This window comes from Rhagoletis pomonella, unplaced genomic scaffold, assembly GCF_013731165.1.
Source record: "Rhagoletis pomonella isolate Grant_MI unplaced genomic scaffold, Rhpom_1.0 Rhpom_scaffold_01984, whole genome shotgun sequence".
Taxonomy (NCBI): domain Eukaryota; kingdom Metazoa; phylum Arthropoda; class Insecta; order Diptera; family Tephritidae; genus Rhagoletis; species Rhagoletis pomonella.
The window spans coordinates 32530-34273 of record NW_023460538.1 but is presented as its reverse complement, the minus strand read 5'-3'; the positions used below and the strand labels follow the sequence as shown (position 1 = coordinate 34273).

General features: G+C 34.2%; 1 protein-coding gene across 1 annotated transcript; it reads right to left on the bottom strand.

The window, feature by feature from the left end:
* Positions 1-865: 865 nt before the first annotated feature.
* Positions 866-1035, bottom strand: LOC118752948 (allatostatin-A receptor-like; the record flags this gene model as incomplete). The annotated part of the gene is given in 1 exon segment (XM_036487796.1): positions 866-1035. A coding segment is annotated over 1 exon segment (89 nt), but the record flags the coding sequence as incomplete, so codon positions are not given.
* Between the last annotated feature and the right edge of the window lie 709 nt (positions 1036-1744).

Here is a 1744-nt window from a genome sequence, read left to right as displayed (position 1 = left end):
CGAACATAATTATTACATAAATATGTAAATCCTTAAATAACACATAAACATTTAATGAAGTATACTTATTTATTTAGGATTTTTCAATAAAAATACAGTTCAGTCCCTAACAAATACCATGTAAACCTAAGCCTAAGATTTTATAGAACACTTAAAGAAAAAAATTCATCAAAATTTAAAACTTTTTTTCTCAGATTTGTTTTTTGAGTATACAATTTAAAGCCCATTCAATTTTAGTGTAATAATGTGCAAGTTTCAAGTGGCTAAAAATTACCGTTGATTTTTATAATTTTTTTGCCGAAGGTGTGTAACGCTGCCACCGAGATTCAAAATATGTATGTAAACATTTAAAGGAATTTTAAAAGAGCACTTAAAAGGGGAAAATTATAGGTAAAATGGTAAATGGGCTACGAAAAATTGAGGTACTTAGGCGGGTTGGGTAAATAAGCGGGGAGGTACTTAAGAGAGGGATATTCTTCAGATTACATTCAAAAATTCACATTGCCCAAAACGTTGGTAAGCGGGTTTCACTGTAATTCGATACGTCGCGATAACTTAATAAGCATGGGTAAATTTCGATAATTATAAACTTCGATGATTCGATAAATTTCGGTAACTTTTTTGGCTAATTTTATTTCGATTCCTATCGGAAAATTTCAATTCAGTTACCCTAATTCTTATGTATTTCTCATTGCCTCCATTTTCGCCTTTATCTCCATTTTCGTCTCTATCTTCACTTATACCTTCTTTTTTGTCTTCATCGTTATCACTTGTTTATTCATCTTCATGTTTATCTTTATTTCAAAGTTTATTTTCAAATACGAAGTCAGACAACAAGTAGTCGTCGCGAAGAACGGACGTGTTTACCTTTAGCTCGTAGAAACTATATTGGAAACAGTGTCCTGTCTGCAAATCGCTCCAACTGTCCACTTGTCTTGCGCCGGAGGCTGTCATCCTTTGTCGATAAGCCACTTGTGCAGGCGTTCGTTGTGAGATTTTAATTATTCACTAATTGGTTATAGTGAAGTTCTTTAGCAAATTTGCAAAGAAAAGCGCGCCATATTAGTACTAAAAGCCGAATAAAACCACTCAATTTATATTAGGAATAAAAACTAAAGTGCCGAATATTGAAAAAACTGTGTGTAAACAAACAGCGATTGGCATATGACAAATGTCAACGCTGAACTGCATTATCGACCCTGTATGAATCTGTGTTGCCATATGAGAAAAGCTTCAAAGCAATATGCCTACTATTAATACCCCACCACCGGGTGGTGGGCCTGCAGAAGAAATGGTAAAACTACAAATCAAAAATAAAGAATTGCTAAATAAAATAAAAAACTTAGAAAACATGTATTCGTTATTAGCAAACGAAATAGCGTCACTTAGAAGTGAAAACGAAAAACTAAAAACCACCCAAAACATTGCAGAAAACAAAGAAACGAAACAAAACAGAACAAAAATATATGAAACCGACGAGGAAGAACTTGCCAGGGAGACCGACTGGATCCTCAAAAAGAAAAGACCAGCGAAAAAACGAAAGGCCGATTCCTCACCTGAAGTGGCCAATCAAAGCGGATCCTCAGATCCTAGTCTAAAAAAGAAAGCTACGGTTAGTAAGTCAGCTCGGCCTCCTCCAATTGTTATTAATGGTACGAACGACTTCAAAAAATTGCATGCTCAACTAATCGCAACTATAAAGAACAAGTTTTTTGTGAAACTTATAAATAATGGCTCATATAGA